This window comes from Leptopilina heterotoma, unplaced genomic scaffold, assembly GCF_015476425.1.
Source record: "Leptopilina heterotoma isolate Lh14 unplaced genomic scaffold, ASM1547642v1 Lhet_38, whole genome shotgun sequence".
In the NCBI taxonomy this organism is placed as follows: domain Eukaryota; kingdom Metazoa; phylum Arthropoda; class Insecta; order Hymenoptera; family Figitidae; genus Leptopilina; species Leptopilina heterotoma.
In genome coordinates this window covers 627,313-655,283 of record NW_025111054.1, presented here as the reverse complement: position 1 = coordinate 655,283, position 27,971 = coordinate 627,313, and the positions used below count along the sequence as shown (strand labels likewise).

Sequence of the window (27,971 nt, the reverse complement as noted above, 5' to 3'; positions counted from 1 at the left end):
ATTGTGGATGCGGCCTTAACTCTACCGGTTATAGAAGAATGGTGGGGAAATTAAAAGGCAAAACAAAGCAAAGAAAGGCACTAGCCGTACAACAACTAAAGTAGTAACGTCAGTGTCAGTGGCCTTAAAAATAACAAGAAGCACATGATATTGACAGTTCAAAGTGACAGTGTTCTTCCGAACATTATAAAGAAAAACACAAACTTCTCTTATTAACAAGTGTAAAGTAAATTTGCCGCGAAAATGTCGTCGCCAACACAAGTGGTCAGTATATCTATAAACATCTATATATGCAAGTATTTATACAAATAGTCGATAATTTCTCTTTGTTCTTTCATTTTCATTAATATATTAACTCATTACTTCTAAAATTGAAATTTAATTTCTCATTAATATCTAAATTAGACATAGTTTGTTTCTTTTATATTATTATTTATTGACTTTGTTCAAAAAATTATATTTAATATCTTTAATATAAACAATTAAAAAGGGGTGGCGGGAATTTAAAAAAAAAATTTTTATCGATACATTTTCTTTGTCACAGGGTCACTGATATTTCGCAGTTTTAACAACAAATAAATGAAAGGTTTCAGTAAATTGATTTAGAAAAATAATTATGTTTATTTGCTAAAAATAATTAGTTTCTAAATTACAAAATAAAGAAACATTTATTTTATTGAAATAAATCAGTTTATTGATTTTGTCCTATTTATATTTTGTTGTTAGTATACACCAAAAAAAACTTTATTTTAAATGAAAAAATATATATAATACACATTTTTCACGGAATCTAAAGCCAATTAATAGCATATTTAATATTAGAAATAGTAATTAAAATTTTTTAATTAATTAATACATTTTCTAAAAAATATTTAAAAAGTATTTTAATAAAATTTATTTGAAACCAAAATTGATAACATCACATACGACAAATAAAAAATCAAAAAAAAACCTTTACCTATTACTATAAAAATTCCAAAGTTTATTAAAAAAAAAATATATACGTATTTTTGATTTAAAAAAATTTTTAAGAATTTTTTTTAAATTCTAAAAAAAATATTAAGGGCAGGGACGGGTGAAATTTCAAACCTTCGATTAGTTACGTTGTTAAAAGGCGACAATTTTTTTTTCTGGCATTATTTAGGATCTAAATTTATTCTATATAGTTAAAATTGAAAAAAAAATGTTTCGGCTATTTTGAAAATTTTATTTTTTGAAAAAATTAAAATTTTTCAAAATCGATACGATTGATTGTTCAGAATCGCAGGAAAAACCTACAAAAAATTTGGCAACGAAAAATAATAAAAAATGTGGAATTAGTTGAATTTTTCAAGAACTACTAGTAAAATTTGAGCTAATCAAAAATGACCATTTTTAGGGGTATCAAAATTTTTTTTACATTTTTTCAGTACATGAAATCATATTGCACTATAGAAAATTAATAAAAGTAATTTTTAACTGATTTACGATTTTTTATTATTTTCTAAAAAATTTGATTTTTCGAAAAATTAAAAATTTTTTAATATTAACCACCCATAAACAATAAAAATTTAGATGAGTTTAAATTTCAACCGTACCTCCCCTTATAGATATATGGTCAGACATGATTTTTCGAGGTCGCTGATTACGAATTTGAAGTCAGATTTTTAAAATTCAAAATGGTGGATACAATAGGGGTCGTCCATATACCACGTGGGCACTTTTGGGGGGAGGGGGGGGTTAAAAAAAGTTTGAAAATGTCCACGATCCCATGTATTGTTGTGTCCACAAGGGGGGAGGGGGAGGTCAAAATCTTTGAAAAACTGTCCACGTGGTATATGGACGAATTGAACTGTGTGATTAATTTTTTGTTCAAATTTGAAATTAAATGTTATAAAATTCTTTTTTCGAACGAGATTTGTGAACTGAAAACTTTGTCAATTTATTAATGAAGTGTAGGATAGGAAGATTCATAACAAATAAAATTTTTGAAATTTTGATGATATATTGGTTCAACAATTTTTAATTTTGAAAATCTGACATCAGATTAGTAATCAGCGAACCAGGAAACCCTCAGATATTAAGTGTTTTGAATAAGAAGTAATATTTCTTAATTTCAACAGTCATATTGGATCAGTGACATCGTAAACGCTTAGATACCAAATTTTATAAAAAATTAATAATTTTGAAAAGATATCTTGTCGCCTTTACATATAGTGAAATCAGTAAGATAAGTGAGCGCAAAACGCCAACATCTTCGGGTTTCATGGCATCAAAAATAAAATAAGCAATTAACTCTCAAGCAAATCTAATCTTATTTAGAAGGATATGAAACCTGATAAATAATCATTTTTGTTTTCTCAAGTACTTAATTTTTTAAAAATTAGCTACTTAAAATAACAATTCTGCAATGAATACAATAATTGCAATGACAAGTCCAATACCAAGTGTTATGAAAGGCTTGATAGTAAATGAGTTCTCATTTTTAAAGAACCTAGAAATATTTTTTATTTTTCCGAACTTAACTGCTCTGTATTCCTCGTGCCATTTGTGGGTCAGACCAGTTTGCAAAAATCTATTCATATGACGTTCTAATTCAAAAACAAAGGGAGAATTAGGTTCAAAATAAACTGTTACTGACGCAATATCTATTAGATCGTTTTCTAAAGTTTTGATAGTTGAAATTCCATTTTCTTTCAAATCCATTAGAATCAATTGTCGAGCTGATACAATGTCTACATCACAAGCAACTGCTTTATTATTGAAAAGGTCATTTAAACAATCTTCAATCACCGTATAATTAGTTGTTCTTTTCATCAACGGGATAGTGGTATTTAATCCCTCTCCCTAGTAGAAATTTGTCATAGTATCTTTAAGGGCACTGGACAGTTCCACTGGAAAATTTCGAGGCACTTTACAGTTAAACTGGCTAAAAACTATAAAGTGATGTCACGCTAATTTCTTCAAGTTATTGTCCAGTCAAATTTTACAGTTTCTGATCATCAGTCCTGTAGAAAAACTATACAAAATAATTCACTTGGAAATGTCAAAACTTTCTTTATATTGACATTTCGTATTAAACACGTACAAATTTGAAAATATAACGTTAAATTCTTTTGTCAACAAATTAAATAAATTAAAATTTTACGAAACAAAATTTTTACTGTTGGTGTATCTATTGTTCCGTATATCTTTTGTCAACAAATTAAATAAATTAAAATTTTACGAAACAAAATTTTTACTGTTGGTGTATCTATTGTTCCGTATAATAAATGATTTATAATAAATTATCTGTAAAATTATTTTTAAATAACTACATAATTAAAAAAAAAAATTATAAACATTACTGATTCTTGTACACATGTCATTTTTTACATTAAACAACATTCAATTTTTCCTTGAATTAAGCACAACACTGAAATAAATATTATTATTTTATCACACTACAAACTTATAAGTAACCCTAATAAAGAAGAATTAATTCAGTTCAAACGAAAAATATCTAGCGGTTTCGGGGAGCGAACTCGGGTCACACTGGGACGAAATACCTAAACGCACGCTTTACGCATCACGGCCGTTCTAGTCGATGGACGATTCCGGAAAAATAAGAACCATACTCTACCGGCAGGTAAAGCAGTTCCCTTTTTCATCTTTTCTAGCTCAACTGGCGAATTACTGGACAGCTACTGCATAACACTCTCAAGTTGAACTTATTGATTATTACTGTATAGAAGTTCTGTCTGTCCAGTTATTCTCATGGCACTGTCTAGGCGTTCCGTGAAATTATGTTTCAAAGTTTGTCGTGGCGTTAGCGCTACCGTCAGTCCAGCAACTGAACAGTGTTGTGTTGACATTTTCCACAAATACATCAGTGTATACACTGAAAGAAATAATTCGCGGGTATAACTAGAATTATGTCTATTTTTTCCGTAAGGAATTAGTAATAAATTGTTACTGGCTACTGTCATTAATTATAGACAGTTCTGTTATACAGATCGGTGAGCTATACATATGTCAACGTCAATACATCAATGTAAAACATAACCTCACTTTATTGGACCAATTCTAACTTTTTGTATGTAACAGGTTTGTTAAATTAATATTTATACATATAATAAGAGTATATAATCTTGAAAAGAAATTGTCTTCTGAATTTAAAAAATTAGTTAATTTAATTAACTCAATTAATTAAATCGAATTTTAAAAAAGTTTTTTTTTTCTAAAGGAATTTCCATTAAAAATAAATTTTGCTTTAAAAGAAATTTTTATTATTAAATCAAAATTTTAATTGTATTAAATAATTTAAAAAATTTGTTATTTAGTTGTCAACAGTAAAATAAAAGAACAAAATTAAAAATATAAAAAACTATAAACTGTAAAACCAAAAGATTTATTTTATAGAAAATATTTCGAAAATGTCAATACACAACTGTTTAGTTACTGAAACTGGCGGTAGCGCTAACGCCACGACAAACTTTGGAACATAATTTCTCGGAACGCATCGATAGTGCCATGAAAATAACTGTACAGGACTCCTATGCAGTAATAATCAAGTTCAACTTTATATTTTCTTTAACAGTGTTATGCAGTAGCTGTCTAGTAATTCGCCAGTTAAGCTAGATTAAACTTCCATGACTAAAACTGTACAGTAACTTGAATAAATCTAGTCATGCCACGACAAATTTCTACTAGGGCTATGTCAAACGCTTTGTCAAAATCAGTTGCATATAAGATCCATTTCTTTGCCCTATCCTTTGATTTAATTATATCTTTGTAGTCCGAGAATAATTCGACTGTTGTCAAAATTGAATGTAAGCTTGATGAAAATACCAAAAAACCGAAGCAAAGCGTCATTAGAGCAATTCTATCCCTGAGTTTTTCAACATCCAGAGGAACTGACATTCCCAGTAACAATTCCCAAAGATGCAGGAACGTCCAAAAGTGTCTATTAAACTTTAAGAAACGAAAAAGTGTCCAAAGGAGAACTATAAAGACGCAACTGAAAATAGCCAAATAGATAGATTTTGTAAATAAATACTTGGTGATTTTCTGCTTAGGTAGTAATGTTAAGTACATTGGGGGAGTTATTGATAAAGCCAGATTATCCGATTCTTCATCAGTTTCGTCTGCGAAATAGGTGTTTAAAGCAAGATTACAGGTACTGTTCCTTATAGAATTTTTCATTTCATCGTAATTGCAAATTAACGAATCTATAGAGTATCCTGAATCGCATTGCGTTGAATATACTTTTACAAGACTAAAGTTCATTATGTTTGAAATAGATTTCAGTTTTGGAATATTGTAATTATTTTTATTCAAAACTTGATCATCAAAGGCCTTCATTTCATATCCGTTTAAATTCTTCAGTTTATTAGGAAACAGAACGCCCCCTTTGTTATAATTCATCTTCGTATAAACTCCGGTGAAATTATTAAAGTAGTGAATTACAATATTCCTTTGGGGCATACTTAATTTCCCTCTTGACATATTACTCTCCAGTTCGATATCGAGAATTGTTAATTGTATGATGTTTCTGGACCATGCGGATCGAAGTAGAACTTCACGACTGCTACTACTTTCGTTTAAGGTGATTACCATCAGACATCTTGGAAATGTAAAATGACCTGTTACTTGCTTCATGAAATCGAAAAACTTTTCAATTATTTCCGCAGAGTTTTCTAGAACAACTACAAAAAGGGTACTTTCATGATAGCTTCGCGAAGTAATTGCAGTCTTAAGCTCCATTGGATCTTGCTGAATGAAGTTTATTATTCGACTTGGAGAAATTTTGATTGCAGCCTGGAAAATTTCTTCTCCTGTATCAAGATTTTCTGTTTGCTCGTCGTGCATTATTATCGTTTGATACGCCTCGAATTCATGTTCTCTTATCTGTTTAAAGATGTCACCAAATGGAAGGGCTTTCACAACACTTATTTGTAGCAATCCTTGAAGTAAAACGATAATTTTCGCCAATTTCAACTTGTACATAGACATTTTAACTTTACCGAAACTTAGTGATCAGTTCAGAGTAAAAGACCGAAGGTGACTGATTTTTAGTATATTTGTTTTTGATAGTGAAATTGGATGGTTTGTATGTCATTACGGATTGATTATGCTAATTTACCTTTTGTCTACAATTTATTTCATATAGATGTTGAATAGATTGCTTTTTAACAATCTATTCTAATATTTTGAAGCAATTGAAAATAAAATTAAGTAATATTAGATATTGAACATTTACGTTTATAATATTTCACAACAGATCAATAACAAATTCCAGTAATTGAATTTTTTCTAATGAATTACTTTTTGGGTTTTTATCTCATAAAAATTACTTATGAGAATTATCTGTCTTTTGAAATTTGTTATTTCGAATTAATATTTAATAGAAAAAGAATTTTGATTTTTAAGAACTTCGAATTTTTGTTACATCGAATTAGAATTTGTATGAATATTTATATAGGCGAATTACAATGTACCTCTCTACTCATTTATGATTTATTCGAATTATAATTGTTAAGTTTAGAACCAAAGAATTTAATAATAACTGAATTTTAATTATTACGAATTTTCACTGCTTAGAAATCTATAGGGAAAGAAAATTAATTTGAAGGTTTCGATAACCTCAAACTTTGCTGTTTAAAGAAATTTAAAGGATCGTTCTCATTCTGTAAAAAAAATTTTCTTTAGGATTAGGATTATTTTTGAAATTGAAACCAAAGACAAGAATATAATCTGTTGAATTATTTTTTTATTATTCAATTTAACAAATTTGGTAATTTTAAGAGACATTGAAAAATTACTTCCATTGCTATATTAACGGAAAATTAAAAATCATTATCAATGCTGTCTTCTGATACATTTAGGTTGTCTAGAACACTGACATTTAGATCAGTTTGATCCAATTGTTTTTCATTTAAACAACTATTTAATTGACTGAAAGTAAAACTACGGATGTAGTAGTCGAAATATTCTTGAATTCTAAGAACGCACTTCATTTTATTTTTCATAAGTGTACTTGTATCATTCCTCTTGCTACACAATTTAAGAAGAGGTTTTTTAGACGATTCAGTCCAAAGAGAAAAATATTTTGCTGGATTGGAGAATATATTTTGGCATTCCTGATTCTGATTTGCATATTTTTTTTCAAAGTTTTTAGAAATCTGTCGATAAAATTTGTTTTTAATTTTTTAAACTGATTCTGTGAATATTTTATTGATTTTAATTCATTGACTATAACTTATAATTTTATTCAGGGGGTCAACCTTTGTGAGACTAAAAAATCGATTTCTTTTTATCCTATATATTTTTAATGTATAGAGGAACTGAACTGGATCAGCTATAAGTGATTACATTCTATTTTGTTTTCAATTTGAAAAGTTATTCAAATCCAAATAAATAGTTTTAACCCTTTAAGCGCATCCTGGGAGTTTGACACCCATACTCAACCTTTGGAATTTAGGTTTCAGAAATAATAAGTACTATTATTCTATTCTTTTCTAAAAGTGTTGTATCTCAAGTGTATACAATTAAATTTTTACGTGAAAATATTAAAAATTACCGTTTTGGTCAAGTTCTTTTATCTGGACCACTGAGCTACCTACGAAAATTTTGCCGAAAGATAATATCCAATTCCAGTTTACAAAACACAATTTAAAGCCCGTGGGAGTCAAACACCCATGTCTACGGTTAAAGGATGGTTTAAAAAGCGTGCGTTTTAAGGACAAATTTGGATTCAACTTGACAAAATCGATTATCACACTGGTTGATACCCTTATAGATGGTTGAAACTTATGGACATGTCAAAGTCGTTTTGATTTTTCCAAATAAAATTTTAGTGTCTAACCAAGACTTTGGCGAGTCTTGAGGTGAATGAAATCTCATCCAATTTTAATATCTATAAGTTTTAATGTATTCGTATAAAAATATTCATTTTAGTTAAAGAATTGGCTTACTGTGTTGAATGCTTCAATAAAAGAGGTTTCTATTCCTTCTATGTCCATCAATGGTATCTTAAGATCTTGACTATAAAATCGTCCTGCACCCGCCAATTCTAATGCATCATTTGCCTTTAAAAATGTTTTACAATTTTAAATTTGTTAAGATAAATAATGTATTGTTATTAGATCAAAGAAGTGTAGTATTTGTTTTTGTGCCATGTTTCAGAAATTTGTACTTTTAGTTTTTAACCTAGAATCGTAGTGACCGCATTTTTCGTAAGGTCGTGATTTGTTTCTAGTTTATAACATAAGTGAACTTCAACTTTATGGAGAATGTGGTTATTAGATTTTACTTTGGACAGCAGAGCGCTCGGTTCGGTTGTAAATGTTGAAAACGACTTCGATAAGTTTTCTTTACTTGTTCTAACATCTCTATATGGATTTTTAAGGGAATGGGAATGATGGAAATTTTTAAAGACAATGACCACAATTACTCGAAAACCAAGATTACAGATTTGGTACAGATTTGGTTTATAGAACTCATCTTATATGTAATTGGTTTTTGTATCTTAAATAGGAAAGATTTTTACTTATAAAAAATGGAATATCTCTAGTAACAGTGTTGATATCTTAAAATAATTAAAAAGAAAAAACTTAACAAAACTGACAGTGCTGAATAAAAACGAAATTTATAATTTAATCTAAGGTGTAAAAAATGTAGTATATATACATACATAATAAAATCACGAATTTATGAGAAGCAATTAAAATGTTAGAATGTAGATTATTTAAAATCTTCAGTTTTACGGCGATTAGGCTATAAACGCTATCTTTTTAACAGATAGAATATGTGTGTCCATTTGTTTTATACCGGTCTCTAAATTAAATTAATCTAAAATTTGATTTTTAAAATGTTTTAAAGAATGCAAAAATTTTGAGAAAGCCTCTTTTCAAATATCACTCTAGAAAATTTTTTTTTTAATTATGCATCAAAAAACAAATTTTTATGATAAAAAAATGCAGGACAAAATTTTTATGTTATGTAAAAAATTTTTTATGTAAAAATTATATTTTACTTCTTAATAAGATTAAGATTTAATATTGTTATTAAAAATTATTTTACATCTTAGCAAGATTATATTTCAACAGAGTACTTACATGCAAAATGCCGATGATAAGACACAGTAACAAGTTAATTGAAGCGACAGACATTTTTACTGAATTGTGATTTGGTGATCACTACACTGGTTTCTTCTATAAGAACTCACTTGAATATAACGTGAAACTTATTAGTTCGGAATTTTTAATATATTCTGTGAATACATTTTATTTTGTACATTTTATACCTAAATTTCTGGATTATGTACAAAACGTGACCAAAAGTAATTATCTGATAGATTATTTCTCAATATAATTCTGTTGGAATGACATTATTTTCAAAATATGAAAAATTATAAAATAAAGTTATCGTCAAGTGCCGTTCTCTGGTGGCAATTTTTTCTACTTCTCATTGTTTTAAATATTTCGAAAGATTATAAAATTCTACGATAAATAATACATAAATGAAAATTTTAATTTAACTTGGCAGCTTTTTTTAAAAATTTTTTGCAACTTTACTTTGAATAGAAACTAAATTCTTAATTATTGTTCTACTTAATAGCTTTATTATTCTAGGCGGACAAAAATCGAAAATGCAAATAATTCAAGTGTTATGAATTTAAAATTAAATAACTTCTATATTGAATTTCGTTACATTTTATTTCATGTTTTTATTATTTAAATTTTACATTTCAGACTTTTTTAGCCTTCATGAAAACAAAATTTAATCAAAGCAAGAAAAATATTTAAATTTAAAAATATTTCTTAATTTTTCAGCATAAACTGCAAAACGAACCATTTAAAGTTACTTTAAACTTTTCAGTGGACTATATATTAAAAATTTGAAATTTTTTTTCAAAAGTATAACTTTTGTAAAGTTTAAAAAAGAATTTCGTTTTTATGTTTTATACAAAAAAATCAGAAATCAAAAGAATATTCCTATTTTTTAAGTTATAAAGCAGTAAAAAATGAAAAAGTTAAAAACTATGCATGATATGAAAAAATGAAACATTTTTATCACTGGTAAGAGTTATAAAATATTTGCAAAAATCTATTTGAGATTCGCTTTTAAATCTTTTGTTCACAAATTGATAAGAATAGTTTTTAACATATATGAAAAAAATTACAAATAATATTTTTTGGAAATTTATTTCTCTATTTAAAATTCTTTAATTTTTTTGATGAAAATACAATTATTTAAAAAAATGTTTGAAAAAAATTCTAATCAAGATTTCAATTATTTTCAAAAATAATAAAACTCATCAAATAATTTAAATTCTTTTTAATACTATTTTAAATTAATTAATCGAAAAATTCAATTATTTTCATAAATAAAAGTTTTCCACAAGGATTCAATTATTTAAAATAAAATTTTCATAATATTTATTATATTTCGAAAAAATTAATTATTTAATAAATGTTTAGAAAATTCTTATAAAGAATTCACTTATTTTTCAAAAATAACAAAATTTTTTACTAAAATTCAATTCTTTTTAAACATTTATTTATAAAACTTTTCGCAATAATTTAATTATTTTTATAAATAATAAAATTCTTCGCACAAATTAAATTATTTTTGAAAATTTTAATTTTTTTTTTTTAATTTTTGAAAATTTTAATAAAATTTAAACTCGTTGATACTTAAATAAATAAAATTTTTGGCAACTATTCAATTATTTTCATAAATAATAAAATTCCTCGTATGATTATAATTATTTTTAATACAATTTTACAGGAATTGCTAAAAAAAATGTAATTATTCTTAAAAATTTAATTTCAATTCCTCGAAAAAAGCAATTATTTAAAAAATTTTTTTTAAAAATCAATAGCAGTTCTAACAGCAATTATTATATTCAATAAACAGATAAAAACTTTTACAAAGATAATAAAGTTATTTATATCATTTAAAAGAATTATAAACTTAATAAATTTTTTTCAATGTATCTAAAACAGTTTCAAAATTTAAATTAATTTCATTTTATAGAAAAAAATTTTTATTGAAAAAAAAAAATCTGTTAAACTTCTATATTATTGGGGAATTTTAATAAAATTATTTTGAACACAGAAATAAATTATTCAATTAATTTTTTATTAATCAGTTTTATAACGTACATAATTTTAAACATTGAAAAATATTTTCATGTCTTTAACTGGACATTTATTGTCATAGTTTTAACTTTATTCATCATCTTCTTCTTCTTCTGATTTAGATTTAGGTGAATCATCTTCCATTAACTTACTAGTATTATCGTCATTTAAACATTTGTGTACTTTGTCAAAAGAATAGTTATTGAGAAAGTTGCCTAAATACTCTTTTATATTTTTAACGCAATCCTTTTTCGATTTTGTAATTACTTTTATATTGCCGTCCTGGCTGCATAATTTAAGGAGAGCCATTTTCGATTTAGTAGTGAATGCTGAGAAAATATCGTCAGGATTGATGAATTTTTCTTGGCATTCCTGATATTTTTTTAAATACTTTTGTTCGTACTTTTTACTAATCTGTAAAATATTTTGTTTTTTAAATTTTGCTTATATGAAAATTTTATTATTTTCAATTGATGATTAACCGATTTTCAATTTGATGATTAATATTAAATAAATTTAAAAATCATTTATTAAAGTAATGAAAAATTATGTATTAATTTAAATTAAACATTTTTTTTAATTAAAGATAAAATGTTGTTCATTTTTAATTATATTGATTATAATTTTGTTATCACATTATTTTATCAATATTTAAATATTTATAGAAATATTTTTTTTTATAAATTAACTTACCGAATTCAGTTGTTCCATAAAAAAATTATTTATCTCAAATACTTCCATCATTGACAACTGAAGTTTCTGAGTATAAAACTTTCCAGCTCCCGCAAACTCTAATCCTTCATTTACCTTTTAAAATTTATTTACAAGTTTATTGAATTAATATTAATAATATATATTATAAGTTGTAATTTTATTTTTAAGAAAATAAGACAAATTCAATAAATTTATGGCGATAGTAAAAGTTTATGCTTCGAGGAAAAAGTTATTTGTTATTTTTTCTTTGTAAAATAATTAGTTCTTTAAGTTTGGTATGAAATAAATCATACTTACATGCAAAATGCAGGCAATGAGGCACAGCAAAAAGATTTTTGAAACAGAAGACATTTTCTTCCGAGTGTGGTTCTGTACTCAATGAACTGGTATCTTTTGTAGAAACCTAATTCGGTAAAGTGTAACTTACTTCTGAACTTCTGAAATTGAGTGCAAAGCATTTTATTTTGCACGTTTTATGTCTAAAATTTCAGGAATATGATCAGAACGTGACCTAAAGCAATCATCCGATAGATTACTTACTAATAAAATACTGTTTCAATGTCACTACTTTTTAAGCAAATATAGAAAATTTTAAAATCGTTTGAAAAAACGTATATTAGAATATAAATTTATTTAAAAATTTTTTATATACATACATAGAAACATTTTCATCATAATTTTATTAATATTTTTATCAAGATTTAACTTTAGCTTATTAAGTAAGCCTAAATCGTAAAATAAATCAAGATTTTCTTTAAGGTTCTCAACATTTAAATAATTTCAATAATTTCAAAACCTTGGGATCATTAATTTTAAAGTTTATCAGCAGAGAATTGAGGGACCAAATCATTTATAAAGAGTTTAGAAGAAAGAGCTACAAAAACAGATTTCTTAGATTTTTATCTTCTGATTAGAGTCCTTTAGGTACCATGTTCGTACTAATGTCTACATATAAAAGCGAATACCCCCAAATTCACAATTGGTTGCATAAGCTTTGCACCCGAGAATTATTGTACAATTATGGTACGTGCCTATAATAATTTATATAATAATGGAGTTTCTGAACGGCTTCGTTTTCTTCCACGATTTTTATTACTTTACTCATCATTCTCTTCATTTGTGACATTTATTTTAACGTCATCACAATATTTTTCACAGATGGAATCAACAAATAAATTATTAACGTCCAATGAAATTCAGACGAAATTCAAAATGCAGAGCAAATAACACCTTTTGATTTGTCAAACATTTCTGATTCAAAAGAATAGTGTGATCGGGTTGACCAATCAGGAGGTTTCTTTATTTTGTGTTTAGAAACTACATTTATCTGAATGGTCAGAAAACTAGTATAATCCAAAGCTCAAAAATCAACAGTTATAAAACTTAAAGATAGAATAATAGAAAATTGCACCTAAAGATATCCTTCCGATAACTTCCATAAATAAGAAGACACCTTCTCGCAATCTTGCGCAACAATCTAAATCGTTCAGATGCCGATGCACTCTTACATTAAAATAATTTCAGACTTTTAGCAAATAGTATGCGTCTATTTAAATCTAAAAGTATCTGTCTCTATTTCTAAATTCTTGAAAAATTATTATTTTATAAATTCTACAATAATTGTTTAAAATGAAATTTTTAAATTATATGATTAATGTAATTTAATGTTAGAATAAGTTAAAGAATATGAAGTATGAGAATAAGTGAGACAGTATAAAAATAATAAATAAGAATTATTTATATGCAATAATTAACAAAGCTAATTTCAATTAATTTCAATTCTTTCAATTATAAATTAATTATATACAAAAATAATTGTGTGTAATTAATTATAAACAATTTTTAAACATTTAAATAATTCTTATTTAATTTCAACTAATTTTAAAAGTCAATTCAATTATTTTTAATTATTTTTGAATCCTTTAGAATGTGTATAGTAAAGTTATTACATTTATATAGAATTATTCTTTTATAATATGTAGGACACTACATTGACGATAAAAAATGGACTTTGCATTCCATAACTCTCGACTTCATTCCATGTAAAGAATGACATACAGGGAACAATATATCGCAAAATTGTTCAATGATTTCTTGATCGAAAATAATCTCAAGCAAAAAGTGTTAGGAATAACGCTCGATAATGCTTCCAACAACACCACTTTTATTTCAGAACTAAATTTATTGATGAAAGCAGATGATGCTTTCTTTGATAAAGAATATCAATATTTCCGGTGCCTGGCACATGTAATCAACCTAGCGGCTCAAGATTTTCTGACATCGTTGAATTTGATTTCTGATAAAGATATCAACGAAGTCGAAAATGAAGATGAGCAGAATGCTGAATCGGATTGGATACTTCTTGATTATGCTCAAAAGTATCTTAAACACTTTAAGGCATTATCTGATGTTCTACGTGCTGGCGAAAAATATGCTACTTTGTCCTTGGTGGTTGTTGGATTTAATTTATTACTTGACGAAATAGAGAAAGGGATGAAAAAAATTGACGAAATGTCCGAGAGAAAAGTTTTTTTTGATGAAAAAATACGAAACGCACTTTCTGCTGCTCATGAAAAACTACTTGAACATTACAGAAAATGCAATTGGAACTATTGTGCAGTGTTAGTTTTGGATCCCAGATTCAAAGTTGAAATCTTCGATAAAACGGAGTGTGGTAAAGAAATGCTGAACTCCTCTATGGCACAATTTGAAAAAATCTATAAACAAGTTTATTATATCCCACTTTCGAAAAATATTGATGAAAAAGAAATTATTATTCCTGATAATGACCATTCAGTGGTAGAATTGGAATCAAGCGCGACGATGAAACCATTAATATATTTATTCATTTTTTGAAAAAAACAAACGTTTAAAAAAACAACAATCATCCACGAAGAAAAAGCAAAAAGAAAATTGGAGACAATAATTTGATGACTATTGTAGTGAAGAAACAGTAGATGGCAAAAATGGCCAGCGACTTTTTTTCGATAAAAGCAACTTCGATGTCGGCGGAACGATTATTTTCTCAAGCATCGTTAACTGTGAGATAAAACAGAAGCAAACTATCAAAAGTATTCGAGAGTTAATGTGCGAAATTCATTATTTTGTTCAATAATTTAAAAAAATTTAATTTACATACTTTTGATGTCAAACTTCGAAATAAAGAATTATATTTAGTTAGTAATTAATCTTGTATTAATTTTTTTTCAGTACATATTTATTAATCTTAAAACAAATATTTATCAAAAATAAAAATGCTATTTTAATGAAAATTATAATATTTTCTTTTACAAATATTAAATTTATTTTTAGAAATAATTGAATTTTGAAAAGGTTACAAATTATAATCTTTGAATTTTTGAATTATTTATATGTACTTTTTAACTAAAAATTGTGTAGATTTAATTTTTTTTGAAAAAGTTTAATATTGCATTTTTTAAAATTTATTTGAAGTTTTTATTTTCTAATATATTGAAGAATTTCTGAATAATCGATGCAATTTCGTAAAATTGAATTGTAAACAAAAGAATTTGAAAATTTTTCAAACATTATTAAAAATAATAAATTTAAAGAAGAATCTTAGTTAAAAATTTTGGAATACAATAATTGAATTGAAGTGATGAAAGTAATTTTTAATAGGTTACAGTAACAATATTCTCAAATAATATAAAATAATGATTTTATCAGTCGGTCAATTTTAATTATTATAAAACATGAAGATATCGATGACTCTGAGTCGAAGACTCTGAGTGATCGATTTCTTCATGTTTTATAACAATTTTTTATAAGTTGTTGAATTTCAAAAAGTTTTGAATTTAAATTTTTTGAAGAATTTTAATTCCTATTGAAAAATAATAATGAAATATTTATTTAAAAAAGATAAATATAACAATGCGGAATACAGTATTATATGAAAGTTCCATGTATTTGTAAAAATTTATTGGAATTATTTAATTTTGTAAAATATAAATTTAGTTTTAACAAACTGGAAAAAATTCCGTTTTTTAATCTGGGAAACCTGGAAAAGTCATTTTGGAAATGAATACATGAAAAAAATAAAGAATTTTAGGAAGAGAATTGAATATTCTCAAAAAATATTATTTATAATTTTTTTTATGTGTTAAAAACTATTCTTATCAATTTGTGAACAAAAAATTTAGAAACGAATCTGAAATAGGTTTTTGCAAATATTTTATAACTCTTACCAGTGATAAAAATATTTCATTTTTTCATATTATATTATAGTTTTAAATTTTTTCATTTTTTACTGCTTTATAACTTGAAAAATAGGAATATATTCTTTAGATTTCTGATTTTTTTTATATAACACATAAAAGCAAAATTTTTTTTAAACTTCACAAAAGTTATAATCTTGAAAACTTTTTCAAAATTTTTAATATAGTCCACCGAAAAGTTTAAAGTAACTTTAAATAATTCTTTTTAGAGTTTATGTTGAAAAATAAAAAAATATTTTTTTGCTTTGATATTCACAAGAATTAAATTTTGTTTTCAAGAAGACAAAAGTATGAAATGTAAAAATTATATATTAAACGTTTGAAATAAAATGTAACGAATTTCATTATAGAAGTTTTTTTATTTTAAATTCATAACACTTGAATTATTTACATTTTTCGATTTTTGTCCTAGAATAATAAAAAGCTATTAATTAGAACAATAATTAAGAATTGAGTTTTTATTCAACGTTGAGTAGCAGAAAATTAAAGAATATTAATCATTTTATTTCAATTTGTAATTCAGGATATGTATAAGTAGAGGAATATGAAATAGACAATAACAGTCAATATTCTACATGAGGTATTAGATAAGCACCAGTAGCATATCATCTTCAACAAATGCTAATGGTCCAATTTTCCCTTAGATAACAATACAATCACGCAATTCTAATCTCTTCTTCTATTTCATTTTCTGCATTCTAATTTCCTTCGTGATCGTTTCAACGCTAAAATTTAACTTATTTTCTGTTACGTAAAAGCAATAAAAATTATATATTCTCAAATACTTATTCTCTTTTTTGTCTTTCATTTTTTTATCGAAACTATTTTATTTTTTCTTTCAATTATAAAAATAACTATTTTAAAATTTGATGTTTGATTTTTAGTAATAATGATGTTAATTTTCACATATTATTAGAGATGTGATAAAAATCTTCTGATTAAGAATAAAGACCTTGACCTGCGTCTATCAGTTCGTTAAGATGAATAAAAAGTAAATTTATAATCGTTTCGTTTCTAATTGATTTACTAAACTTGAATATGCAATTTTAAAAAAGTTTACTTTTTTATTTTCTTTATATTGATATTTTGATATGCAAACCAACTAATATAATTACGAACATTATTAATACTTTCCAGTCTCTTGTGATTTTATTAATTGTATAATAAAAATCTTATTTAGAATTCATATAAGACCTCGTAACTTTTTATCAAAACATAAGTTGCAATTGTTGACAAATAAATTATTATAAACAATTAATTAGTTATATTAATGAAAAGATAATTTATTAAACAATTTATTTATTTATTTGAAGAAAACCAAGCCCAACGGTAAAAAAACAATAACAGAGCTACAAAATGTAAACTTAAAAATTACAACTCAATAGCAAATCGTCAACAAATCTCGACGCTTATTTTAAATACATATGTGTAGCAATTACAAAATCATTCAAAGATGTACAAAATAAATCTAAATTTTCATCCTCATTTTTAAGAAATAAATCAGTTCCTCTAGGAGGACAAACTTTATCCTCTTTCCAAGCTAAAAATTTTAAAAATTGTTTATGACAATATTCAATTGCCTCACAATACTTGAGAAATTGGTCGATAGTTTTCTACATTAGATTTATCACCTTTTTTAAAAACAGGACAAATCTTTGTGCTCTTCCAAGCATCCGGAAAAATACCCTCTGACAAAGCTAAGTTAAAAATAATTGTAAGTGGTTCAATTTTAAACAATGTAAAAGTTTTCTAACTACAAAAGCAGAAATAAGATTAGGGCCCGATGTATTTTTATCAGATATCCTTCCAATAGCCTTCTTTACATCACTCTCCTCAATCCTCAGAACAACACCCAAAAATCGATAATGATCATTAGTTGAGGAAGCATCAAATAATCCCACAGTATTCTTCTCATAAACACTATTAAAATAATCAGCAAATAAGTTTGATATGACAGTAGGGGAATTAAATTCAATGCCATTAAATTTAATAATTCCAGGTATTCTAGACTCAGATCATAAACGATAAAAATGATTCCAAAACACTGTTGGAGATAAAGAGATGCTGTCCTCAACCTGACCAATATAATTAGAATAAGCAATATCAACACGTCTCTTAATATCCATACGAAGGCGCTTAAACATTTCATAATAATATAAATCATGATACCTCTTATAACGAACTCTATATTTTTCTTTCAATAATAAGTTATATTCTGATATATTATAACAAACTTGTAAGATGCTTTATTTTTACTCAAACTTAACTCTAAACATATTAAAATATTGCGGAAAACTTTTCTGTTACAGTTAAGGAGCATTGGCCCAAAATTAGTTCCATTTTTAAAGAGTATTTCTGTTTATTTTGTGATAATGGCTGAACAACCTTCACTGCTGACTGCCTGTTTCAAATGTCTGCCAATAATAAGTCTAATTGTTTTCGTTCTTTTGCACGGAATTAGCCTCTCCAAAGAGTAAGTTACTCTTCAAATATAATATTACTTATTATTTATGGATACATGCATGAGGTTTAAAAATTTTTATTTTTAACACTGTTTTTAAGCAATTTTAAAAAAACTGAAAAAAAATTGTGAATAAGGTTTGGATTGTTTTGTGAACAGCAATATGCATACATAATTATAGATATTTTTTTTATTAGTATGTTCGGAACGTTTAGATTATAAGAAAAGAAATTTCTGTTTTCTCAAGTACTTAATTTATTAAAAATTAGTTACTTAAAACAACAATTCTGCAATGAATACAATAATTGCAATGACAAGTCCAATACCAAGTGTTATGAAAGGCTTGATAGTAAACGAGTTCTCATTTTCAAAGAACCTAGAAACATTTTTGATTTTTTTGAACGTAACTGCTCTGTATTCCTCGTGCCACTTGTAGGTTAGACCAGTTTGCAAAAATCTATTCATATGACGTTCTAATTCAAAAACAAAGGGAGAATTAGGTACAAAAAAAACTGTTATTGACGCATATTCTATAAGATCGTTTTCTAATATCTTGATGGTTGAAATTCCATTTTCTTTCAAATCCATTAGAATCAATTGTCGAGCTGATACAATGTTTACATCACAAGCAACTGCTTTATTATTGAAAAGGTCATTTAAACAATCTTCAATCCCCGTATAATTATTTGTTCTTTTCATTAACGGGATGGTGGTATTTATTCCCTCTATGTCCAATGCTCCATCAAAATCAGTGAACTTTACTATCCATTTATCGGTTCCATCCTTTGACTTAAGTATATCTTTGTAGTCCGAGAATAATTCGACTGTTGTCAACATTGAATGTAAGCTTGATGAAAATACCAAAAAACCGAAGCAAAGCGTCATTAGAGCAATTCTATCCCTGAGTTTTTCAACATCCAGAGGAACTGACATTCCCAGTAACAATTCCCAAAGATGCAGGAACGTCCAAAAGTGTCTATTAAACTTTAAGAAACGAAAAAGTGTCCAAAGGAGAACTATAAAGACGCAACTGAAAATAGCCAAATAGATAGATTTTGTAAATAAATACTTGGTGATTTTTTGCTTAGGTAGTAATGTTGAGTACATTCTTCCAAGACTTATTGATAAAGCCAGATTATCTTTTTCTTCATCATTTGCGTGTGCGAGATAGGTGTTTAAAGCAAGATTACAGGTACTGTTCCTTATAGAATTTTTCATTTTAGCGTAATTGCAAATAAACGAATCTATAGAGTATCCTGAATCGCATTGCGTTGAATATACTTTTACAAGGCTAAAGTTCATTATGTTTGAAATAGATTTCAGTTTTGGAATATTGTGATTATTTTTATTCAAAACTTGATCATCAAAGGCCTTCATTTCATATCCGTTTAAATTCTTCAGTTTATTAGGAAACAGAACTCCCCCTTTGTTATAATTCATCTTCGTATAAACTCCGGTGAAATTATTAAAGTAGTGAATTACAATATTCCCTTGGGGCATACTTAATTTCCCTCTTGACATATTACTCTCCAGTTCGATATCGAGAATTGTTAATTGTATGATGTTTCTGGACCATGCGGATCGAAGTAGAACTTCACGACTGCTACTACTTTCGTTTAAGGTCATTACCATCAGACATCTTGGAAATGTAAAATGACCTGTTACTTGCTTCATGAAATCGAAAAACTTTTCAATTATTTCCGCAGAGTTTTCTAGAACAACTACAAAAAGGGTACTTTCATAATAGCTTCGCGAAGTAATTGCAGTCTTAAGCTCCATTGGATCTTGCTGAATGAAGTTTATTATTCGACTTGGAGTAATTTTGATTGCAGCCTGGAAAATTTCATTTCCTGTCTCCAGGTTTTCTGTTTGCTCGTCGTGCATTATTATCGTTTGATACGCCTCGAATTCATGTTCTCTTATCTGTTTAAAGATGTCACCAAATGGAAGGGTTTTCACAACACTTATTTGTAGCAATCCTTGAAGTAAAACGATAATTTTCGCCAATTTCAACTTGTACATAGTCATTTTAACTTTACCGAAACTTAGTGATCAGTTCAGAGTAAAAGACCGAAGGTGACTGATCTTTTAGTATTTGTTTTTGATAGTGAAATTGGATGGTTTGTATGTCATTACAGATTGATTATGCTAATTTACTTTTTGTCCACAATTTATTTCATAGATGTTGAATAGATTGCTTTTTAACAATCTATTCCAATATTTTGAAGCAATTGAAAATAAAATTAAGTAATATTAGATATTGAATATTTACGTTTATAACATTTCACAACAGATCAATAACAAATTCTTGTAATTGAATTTTTTGTAATGTATTACTTTCAATTGGAGTGCATGATTATCCCGTAAAAGGTGAATTATACATCAACTCATAGATATTTTCATAACCTAATGAGATTCGGCCAGTGTGGAAATATTCCCTAAGTCGCCCAAAGGAAGATTGGGCGCCAATGTGGGCCTAACTATAGGTTTCACAAATTTTGAAAATTGAGGAAATAAAATAATTTAGTTAATAAAATTATTATTTAAATAATATTCTGTGATAAGTTAGCAAAAAGGCGCAACTGTAACAAGCTTAAAAAAATTTTTTTTTTCTTTTATGTACTTAGGCAAAGTTTGGGTCATCCTAACTTGATTCCAAGTGGGATTTCTCAAAGTATTTCTAAACTGAAATTTAATTGAATTTTCTGTTATAAATTAATTGGACCCAAGGCCACAATATAAACAATTTTATTTGTTATAAATTAATAAAAAAAATCAATTAATAAAACTTTAGTTAATCACGTTAATAATTAAATAATCTCCCGTTCGGTTTTCCCAAAAACCAATCTGGGTTCCCAATTGAGGAAGAATAAGAAAATTGAAAACAATAGTTATTAATTATAGTAATAATATTGAAGTATATATATTGAAGTATATATTGAAGTATTATAGAAATAATATTATAGTAGTAATATTGAAGTAATATGTTCCATGAATAAATAAAATGTATTTGAAGTTTTTAGTTTTTAGATAGAACTACTATTGGCTAAAAAAGTAGAGGCCCCTGACTTTGTAAGCTATCAACTCGAGTGAAAAAAATCGTAGATAGTTGAGGCAAAGTGAAATCTGTAGCTTACTTATCTATTCTCGTTTGTATACAAAATTGCAAAATTCAAAGAAATTTTTTGCTCAAGTTATAATTTTTTAATGATTTGAAATACACATTTTTTGGATGATTTTGAGAAAAGCCTAGAAAATACCCTATCAAAATACTAATTTTTTTTTTACAATTTTTTTAACCTTTCTTAAAAATAAAGAAAACAAATTTTTTAATTTTTTTTATTAACTTTTGGATATTATCCAAAGCAAAGATAAAAAGTTATATCTCTTGCAAATAAAAATACGGCTTTAAAATAAAATGCAGATTATGTGAAGCTTTTTCTTTAGACAAGAACAACAAAAAAAACTTGTTAAAAATTTTTTGTTTAATAATTATTTATGAAAATGTTTTCTTTTTTAAAATTATTTTTGTTTCAGGAGAAACTTTTGCATAATCTGCATTTTATTTTAAAGCTGTTTTTTTTATTTGCAAGAAATATAACTTTTTATCTTTGTTTTGAATAATCTTCAAAAGTTAATAAAAAAATAAAAAAAATTTTTTACTTTATATTATTTAAGAAAGGTTCAAAAATTGTAGAAAAAAATCAAGGTCAAGGGCCTTATTTTCGAATCTAGACTTGCGTCTACTAACTCAGGAACGATTCAAACTGATTTTTGTTAAAGGATAATTTTAAATAAGTTAGATAGCAAACTTTAAGAATCAGAATTCGTCAAGAGATTAAATCAGTTGATCAGGAATTTTACTAGACAGGAACTTTGTGGAAATAAGTTGAATATTGGCTTCCTTCTCTAAAGAATTTGATTGAACGTAAATCTTTTTATTAATAATCGAATTTTGAACTTGTAAATAGCGAACAATTATTTTTATCATTTTTGAAATATTTCTAGAAAAAATAGATCTAATACTGCTTAAAATATTGGATTCTAGAAATTTTAAGATTTGTTGCCAAAGAGATTAAGTATTTCTAGAAGTATAATAATTAAAGATATTCCTGCCAAAGTTGTCTCAAAAATACCAAAGATGGTAATTATCTATTTAATATTTATTTAATTTTGTTTGTTTGCTAAAAGTCTGAAATTATTTGTATGTATTAAGAGTGCATCGGCGTCTGAGTGATTTAGATTAATTATTGCGCAAGATTGCAAGATGGTGTCTTCTTATTTATGGAAGGTATCGGAAGGATATCTTTAGGTGCAATTTTTTATTATTCTATCTTTAATTTTTATAACTGTTGATTTTTGAGCTTTCGCTTTGGAAAATCAAAATTTAGAAATATTGCATTTAAAGTGATCGTTCCGCTATTTTTTATTTAATTTACAACTATTTACGTCTACAATTTATTTAGGGCTAAAAGTAAGAAAATGCGAATTTATTTTTTCGAACCATAGGTACGTTTTAACTGTCCCTGTCACGCATATAGTGTCAATCTAAGAACCCAATTCAAAATTAGAGACAATACTGTTTGTAAAAATACTTAGATTAGTTAAGGTAGATTTTTCCCTGCATATAGCACTAGTGACTTCTTTTTAAGGTTGTAAAAGATGTGAATAGAGTAAATTCAAAGTAGTGATTTCATTTAAAATTTTAAATGCAATATTGATATAAGATTTGCAATTGATAGCCAAGTATTCGTAATAAAAGGAATTAACGAAAATGGAAATACAATTTGATTACAGATATACTTTCTCAAGGCGAATTCTAACAGGACTTGTGTTCAGTTGCATCGGCGATGCTTTCCTTGTGTGGCCAAATCTTTTTACAGCTGGAATGGCTATGTTCTCCGTTGCTCAAATTATGTATATTATTGCTTTCGGATTTACACCACTTAAACCTACTGTAGGTGCAGTTCTATATGCAGGAGGTGCTCTAGGTAAGAAACTTTTTAGTTCGTATAGTTTTACTAATGTTTTCCAATTATTTTATGCAAATTTAGTAATTCTTTAATAGTAAAGTTAGGATTATGTTAGAATAGTGTTACGTCCTAAATTTAACATAACATAAGTAGTGTTAATTAAATATTTTATATTAAAATACTGCATGAACAGTTCAATACTAAATCTCGGAATTAAAGGTTAAACAATAAAGAATCAAAATAATTGGAATAAACTTCGCACAGGCGAGGAAAACCTCTATATTATGAGAAAATGTGATCAAAGTTTATGTTTATCTCAAAGGTTTAATTCTTAATTGATTACCATGACTTCTAAGTCATGGTAAAAATCAAGGAAATTCGTGGACTTTATTTTTAATCGAACACCTGCATCACGTTTTAATTTATTGCAGAAATATTTTCTATTAGGCTGTAAACAAGTTCAAGAGTACATAAAATTAAGCTCGTGCTTCGCGAAGTACATATATGAGTCATAAGTTTACTGAAGATTAGAAGATCGTAACTATTAGCATTGTTCAATTGTGTGTATTATCAATATCGAATTTCATAGCTTTAGTAATTTTGGGTATACATTTTTATTTGGAGATTTTTGGAAAATCTGAATAAGAATTTCTTGTATTTCTCACTTTTAGGTTATATGGGGTTGGCCTATATGGATAAAAATAGTAATTAAAAATATGATTAGAATAGTTGGCGATCTGCTACCGGACCGATCCACTAAAAACTATAATTCTTCATTTCGGAGATTCTTTTGTTTTAAGGGTGACTTTTTTATTCTGTTTTTATTAAAAACATTCGTCATTTATACGAAACGAATTCTAGTAGCAACGATATTTATATTTAAAATTCTCAATTACATATACCTGAGCTATTATCTGATATAACTTTAAGGGTTCGAGCTCGGTAAATTAGATTATATATCCCCTGAAGAAGAACAATAATGTTTGAAACTATTTGAGAGTTATAAATGTATAATATATTTACAAAACCTATCAAGGTCTTTTTCATTATAATAATCATTAATTTTAATACGATTTATAACAAAAATAAATTTTAACGAAAAATAATAGTTTTAAAATGATTGTGAATTTCAAAACTATAAAGACATCTTTGTATGGATTTATAAAAATCTTAAACAGTATTAATTAGAATTAAAAACGTAATTAATACAATTGTTAACTTTTCTTCCTTATTCTGTTTCTCTATAGTCACATACATTCTAATGCCAGGGTTGAGTGGAATTTTAGCAATAGGAGTTCCATTTTACATAATGCTCTTAACAACAATGGCATGGCGAGCTATTGCCAGAGTTCAATTCTTTGATGTAAGTCATCATCTGAACCTGAATTTCATAATATATAAAATGCTTCAATTATTTTAATTGCTCATTTTAATTAATTAATTATTTTAATTTTAATTAACTCATGTAAGAACATAAGTTTAATTACTTGTTAAGGACTTATGGACTTGGACGAAGTTATGCAGCTGTGCTGGTAGCATTTGTTTTCTAATGTCGGACACCTTACTAGGTTTCAATTACTTTTACAGTCCGATCCCCTATTCTCGGGTAAGTAAAAATTACTTTCATGTAAATATTTTCAAGTGGTAAAAATTTCTCTTTACGAGCTCCTTTCGGATCCAAAATTCCCATATAAATCCCTCGGGATTTTTTGTTTCCCGCACAAATCTTTTCCTGAATAATTCTAAGTTATTCTTTAATTACGAAAGAAGATTTTGACTAAAGTTCTTTAGTATTTCCAGGGCTCGAACTATAGGTCCGTAAACCCCGTAAAAATCCGTAACATTGCTTGAAATCCGTAAAAATCCGTTTTTTTAAAAAAAAAGGTCCGTAAAGTACGTAATTTGATTCAAAAAGTATGAAAATTTCGTAAAGTGTACGATATAATTTGGATAATTTTTGAGAAATTACAAATTGTCTTTTCAATTATTTTTAGAAATAATTAAACTCACTTTTTCAAAATTCAATTATTTTCAAAAATTTTAATAATTTAAATTTAAATTTTAATTATTTTCAAAATTTCAATTATTTTCAAAAATGTTCCTCAATTCAATGATTTTTAATAGGTATTTACTATTCTAATAAAATTTCCCAAAAGAATTTAATTTAAAAAAAAATTTTAATAAAATTCTACACAAACTTTTAATTAATATAAAAAAATAATAAAAATTTCACAGGAATTTCATTATTTACAATTTGTTTTATATATATATATTTCTTCGCAATCATTCAATTATCATAAATAATAAAATTTGTACGGGAATTAAATTATTTTCAAAAGCAATAAAATTCCTCGCAGAAATTCAATTATTTTCAAAAGTAATAAAATTCTTCGAAAAAATTTAATTATCTTTAGAAATAATATTAAATTCTTCTCTGAAATTAAATTATTTTCAAAAATTTTAATAAAGTTTTTGGCAAAATTTCAATTATTTTCACAAATTTTCCTGAATTCAATGATTTTTAATAGGTATCTACTATTCTAATAAAATTTTCCAAAAAAATTTAATAAAATTCTACACAAACTTTTAATTATTTTCATAAAATAATAATAATTTCACAGGAATTCAATTATTTACAAATTTTTTAATAATTTCATTATTTACATAAATAATAACATTTTTTTACAAAGATTCAATTATTTTCATAAATAATAAAATTCTTTTTAGGGATTCAATTATTTTCAAAAAATAATAAAACTCATCGCAGAATTTCAATTATTTTTTATAAAATTTTAAAATTTTATTAAAATTCGTTGATAGAATTCAATTATTTGAAAATTTGTTGATAACGATTCTTCATGGGAATTGAATTTTAAAAAATATTCAATTATTCAATAAATTATTTATTTTTGTATGTTTAAATAATTGAATTCTATAGTAGAATTTTCTCTAATAAAAATTGATTTTCATTTCATAAAAATGAATTTCAGTTAAAATTTTAGATAATAATTGAATATTAAAAGCAATAACGTGAATTTTTAAAAATAATTGAATCTTGAAATTAATTTTTTTGAAAAAGTTCAATTGCATTTTTTAAATATTATTTTAAGTTTTTATTATCTAATACTTATTTAATTGAAGAATTTACGAATAATTGAAATTTCGTAAAATTAAATATTTTGTAAACAAATGGATTTGAAAATTCTCAAAAGACTATTTAAAAAATTATTAAAAAATAATGAATTTATAGAAAAATTTTAATTAAAAATTCTTGAAAAAAATATAATTTTGGAGAAGTTACAAATTATTGCAGAAATTCAATTATTTTCGTAAATAAAATTTTTTTTACTGTATTTAATTATTTTCAAAAAATAATAAAACTCACCGCAGAATTTCAATTATTTTTAATAAAAAATTTGTTGATAACGATTCTTCATAGGAATTGAGTTTTAAGAAACATTCAATTATTGAATAAATTATTTATTTGCATTTTATTTGTATTTAAATAATCGAATTCTAGTAGAATTTACTAATAAAAATTAATTTAAAAACGAATTTCAGTTAAAATTTTAGATAATAATTGAATATTAAAAGCAATTTAGCGTAAATTTTTAAAAATAATTGAATCTTGAAATTAATTCTTTTGAACTCAGAGTTATCAATATCTTCATGTTTTAAAATTATGAAAAATTTAATTTACAGTTTTAAGTAAATTGTTCTCTTATTTGACTCGGACTGGTTATAATTTTGTCAGTTGGTCCGTAAATGGTCCGTAATTTTTCATTTTTGGTCCGTAAAGTCCGTATTTTTTTATTTTTAAATACTTTCACTGGTTCGAGCCCTGTATTTTTAAAATCTTCATTAATTTTTTTTTTATAAGTGAAGTTGTATTTAAACATTTATTTTAAAATCTTGGTTAATTTACATAGTTTAAAATTTAATTTAAATTAAAAAATTTAAATTTAATTTAATTTAAAAGAGTTATTTGGATATTTTCAGATTTCAATCATGTTGACATATTACGCAGCTCAATTAGGAATTGCATTGAGTGCCGTTGAATCAAAAGAGAATAATAAGCCAAGCGAAGTTCAACGATGAGCTAATTAACATTTTTTTCCGGAAAAAATACTTTTTCAAGAAAATTTGAAATTTTTCTATCTATAGAAAAGAATTTCTTTTGATATTTTTGAGTAAATTCGGTGATATCCAATTTACGACAGAAACAATACGTTATACCTCTTGTACAAAAAAAATAGCTAGATATATATTTTTAGAATTACTTTTAGACCTAATCGATTGCTATTATTTCGATTAATATTCTCATATTTTATATATTATCACTTTTCTCCAGTGAAAATATTTTTTTAAAATATTTAAAATCTAAATTGATAGCAAATTAGTTACAATTAGTTTAATTAAAAAAATGTTTTTAATATTTATTTAAAAAAAAATTTTTTCTTTTAAAAATAAAAAATTATTGAAA

At 25.6% G+C, this 27,971-nt stretch overlaps 3 protein-coding genes across 3 annotated transcripts; 1 reads left to right on the top strand and 2 right to left on the bottom strand.

The window, feature by feature from the left end:
- Positions 1–20: 20 nt before the first annotated feature.
- Positions 21–27,852, top strand: LOC122505858 (lysoplasmalogenase-like protein TMEM86A). The gene is made up of 6 exons (XM_043617721.1): positions 21–264; positions 18,364–18,527; positions 23,313–23,506; positions 24,736–24,851; positions 24,984–25,094; positions 27,488–27,852. Exons 1-6 carry the CDS (start codon positions 244–246, stop codon positions 27,584–27,586), a joined length of 705 nt encoding a protein of 234 aa, XP_043473656.1. The 5' UTR covers positions 21–243; the 3' UTR covers positions 27,587–27,852.
- Positions 6,711–9,235, bottom strand: LOC122505859. Its single transcript, XM_043617722.1, has 3 exons — positions 9,078–9,235; positions 7,935–8,048; positions 6,711–7,142 (listed from the first exon to the last, which is right to left on the bottom strand). Exons 1-3 carry the CDS (start codon positions 9,129–9,131, stop codon positions 6,807–6,809), a joined length of 504 nt encoding a protein of 167 aa, XP_043473657.1. The 5' UTR covers positions 9,132–9,235; the 3' UTR covers positions 6,711–6,806.
- LOC122505861 lies at positions 11,086–12,275 on the bottom strand. Its single transcript, XM_043617723.1, has 3 exons — positions 12,117–12,275; positions 11,799–11,912; positions 11,086–11,519 (listed from the first exon to the last, which is right to left on the bottom strand). The coding sequence occupies exons 1-3, from the start codon at positions 12,168–12,170 to the stop codon at positions 11,196–11,198; spliced, it is 492 nt and encodes a 163-aa protein (XP_043473658.1). The 5' UTR covers positions 12,171–12,275; the 3' UTR covers positions 11,086–11,195.
- Positions 27,853–27,971: the final 119 nt, after the last annotated feature.